Source organism: Bison bison, unplaced genomic scaffold, assembly GCF_000754665.1.
Source record: "Bison bison bison isolate TAMUID 2011002044 unplaced genomic scaffold, Bison_UMD1.0 scf7180017864041, whole genome shotgun sequence".
In the NCBI taxonomy this organism is placed as follows: domain Eukaryota; kingdom Metazoa; phylum Chordata; class Mammalia; order Artiodactyla; family Bovidae; genus Bison; species Bison bison.
In genome coordinates, this window is record NW_011494613.1 from 909,923 (window position 1) to 912,669 (window position 2,747).

A 2,747-nucleotide genomic window follows, 5' to 3' on the forward strand; every position below is an offset into this window, starting at 1 on the left:
TACTCATAGTGGCGGAAGATCTCGTTGGTGACTTTACAGTAGAAAACTTCCTCGTCGGGCCGCAGGTCCGCGGGCGGCTTCTGTCTCACAAACGGCTTTCGGTGTAGCAGCGGCATCTCGCGTCCGCCCGCGGGCTCACCCGGACCCTCGGCCGCCCGCGCCGGCCCCGCTTCCCTATCAAAAATTGGAGGGAAAGGAAAGCCGGTAAGGTAGGGAGCGCTTGGCGGCGGCGGCGTGGGCCGGTCCGCGCGCCGGGGGAAACTCGGCTGCCTTTTGTGTGATTGACCGACCGCGGCTGCCACCCGAGCCGAGGTGGCTGCTGTCGCGACCAGGGTAGTGAACCGGCGGAGCCGCCCCACCTCCGCACACCCGGCTGCCGGCTCACAATGGGGCCGGACGCCCTGCCGCGGGCGGTGCGGGAGCGGCGGCCCCCTCCCCCAGCGCCCGCTCCCTGCCTGCTGCCGCTGCCGCCGCCGCCGGGCTCACAACGTGCTCGGCGCGCAGCCGGCCGGCCCGACGCCGCGAGGGAGTTCGCTGCGGGCGGACCCCGGCGCCGCTCCGCTTTGTTCCCCCGCTCGCCTACACTTCCCTGCCGGCGCTGCCGGCTACCGAGCGACCACACCGAGCCCCTCACCTGCGAGCACGCCGGCTGCCACTTCTCCACCTTCTCAACTACAAAGGCGGCGAGGGGAGGCTCTGTCCCCCCGGGGGGTCGCTTCTCGCCGCCCCGCCGCACCGCTGGGCGCCGCTTCTCCCGCTGCCACGGCCTGGCTCCGCGCGGGGGATCGCGTCCCACCGCCACTTCCCCGCCTCTCGGAGCTCCTGGGAAGTTTCTGATCTACTTTCGGCTCTGAAGGAGGAAGAGCTGTTGGGAGGAGCTTTTCACTTCTCGCTTCTACCTTTTTATTGGCTACTCGATGACTTTTACAGCCTGTCACTGATACAGGAAGAGACGGCGGAGAGCCTGGGAGAGCTACATTATTAATTAATGGAGCAACCCCTAGTGAAGAATCAGAAGCATCCTCCATGTTTGCGATTATCAGCCCAAAGATCTGAGGAGAGCGCTGGGGTTTCATAAACACATGGCTAACAAAGTAAAAGCCTTCCTCTTCAAGTCTGGCAGCAGCGCTTGGTTCCACGATGGGAAAAGGATTCCGATTAAGATTTAACTAGTATTTTAAGGATGGGACGAGAGATAAGGAATAAGAAATGAATAACCTTTTGAAATTTTCTTCTTCAGAATTAGAATTCTCATGTCTAAAATAAAATACTTTGCTAGTGTAAACATTCATCTCGAAAAGAAGATACTTTTCTTGACAGCCGTGCTCTTTAATACTTAGGATAATTCAAAGATTTAGCAGAAGAAAAGACCAAAAAGAAAAGTATACGTCAGAAAATGTCATGTCTGTAGAACGACCCCCACATATTTAAAAACCACACCTTTAAAAAGTAATGTTTAGAATACGCCGCTGAAAATATATGCAAGGGATCAATATTTAGTTCAATCATCCAGAATTTCAAAGACTATGAATTTACTAGTGAAATTTCCCCTAAAACAACTTTCCCATATCTATGATTTCCATTTGTGAAACTAATTTTAATGCATATAGTACATGTGACTCATGAATTTAAAAGAATTGTCAAAATATGTTTGCCATCTTTGTATTAAATGGTCATTTTTGCTGCTGCCCTTGACATTTGCTTATTTGCAGATTAACATGTAAGAATGGGTCTAAAAGACAGTAAGTCTGAAGAAGTCATTCAAAAAAGGATGCAGTAATACTATGAAATGATCTCAGTTATAGAAACAATGTGGGATCATCTCTGTATTTTCAAATTAAGTACATATATACATGGGAGCAGAAAATGTTAGAATTCTATCCAAGTCTCGAGTTATTTTTAAACTTCTTTTAAGATACTTCTATGGTGGCTAGCAAAATAAAACTTCGTGCTTCAAAAATCATTAATCAAATTAATGCACCTAGTGTACAGCTGAAGAAGCTTGAAAGTGCTCTCAGTAGTAAGTATATTTTTTAGCCCGGATAAAGTCTTCAAAAAATTATAAATGCAAAGATTTGGTGTTTTAAACTGGTCTCCAATTAGTACACTGAGTGATAATATAGATTTCCCTACCTATAAAGTAACTTCCCAGATAAAAATGTTAGAACCCACAAAGATAAACTCAAAATGAGGACAAGGAGAATGGATAATTTTCAACCAATATTAAACCATCACTCTCACAACTCAAAATCCCACCTTAACTGTTAAGCTAAAATTAGATGAAATTTTGTCTGATTATATAATCTTTATATTTCTTAGCTCTATTTGCTAAGCTAATTTGTTAAAATCATGATCAAAAATAGTAATGTTGACTTTACTTTTATTAAATATAAATTTTTAAACAACTGGATTCTTTATACTAACCTAAAATTAAAATTTTACTTTACTTCAAACTACTACCATCTAATTTTCTCAATTACCATATCCAAATTTCAGTACCATCATAACTCAGTTCTCTGAGTTACATACATAGGATTTACTTTAATTTCTGATATTTAATCATTGTTATACATAGTTATTATTTTAGAACATGTTTAATAAATTATAATTAACATATTCAAAGTTTATTTTTATATGCTTATATTTGATCAAATCAATAGCATGGCTAACGTACCTCAAAATAACACTTCTCCTAAAATTATCCTACATGTTTACTACTGAAAACTTACCTAATGTATTATTAATTT

General features: G+C 44.0%; 1 protein-coding gene across 3 annotated transcripts in view; it reads right to left on the bottom strand.

Moving 5' to 3' along the window:
* Positions 1-975, bottom strand: part of BAZ1A (bromodomain adjacent to zinc finger domain, 1A) — an 86,738-nt gene extending 85,763 nt beyond the window's left edge. Inside the window, exons 1-2 of one of the 3 annotated variants that reach the window (XM_010835287.1) lie at positions 635-975; positions 4-174 (exon numbers count right to left, since the gene is read on the bottom strand). In XM_010835287.1, coding sequence (XP_010833589.1) covers positions 4-116 — 113 coding nt within the window. In that variant the 5' untranslated portion in view covers positions 117-174; positions 635-975. Of the gene's footprint in view, positions 1-3; positions 175-634 lie in introns of those variants that run through there. The other 2 variants (XM_010835286.1, XM_010835285.1) reach the window with 2 other exon arrangements.
* Between the last annotated feature and the right edge of the window lie 1,772 nt (positions 976-2,747).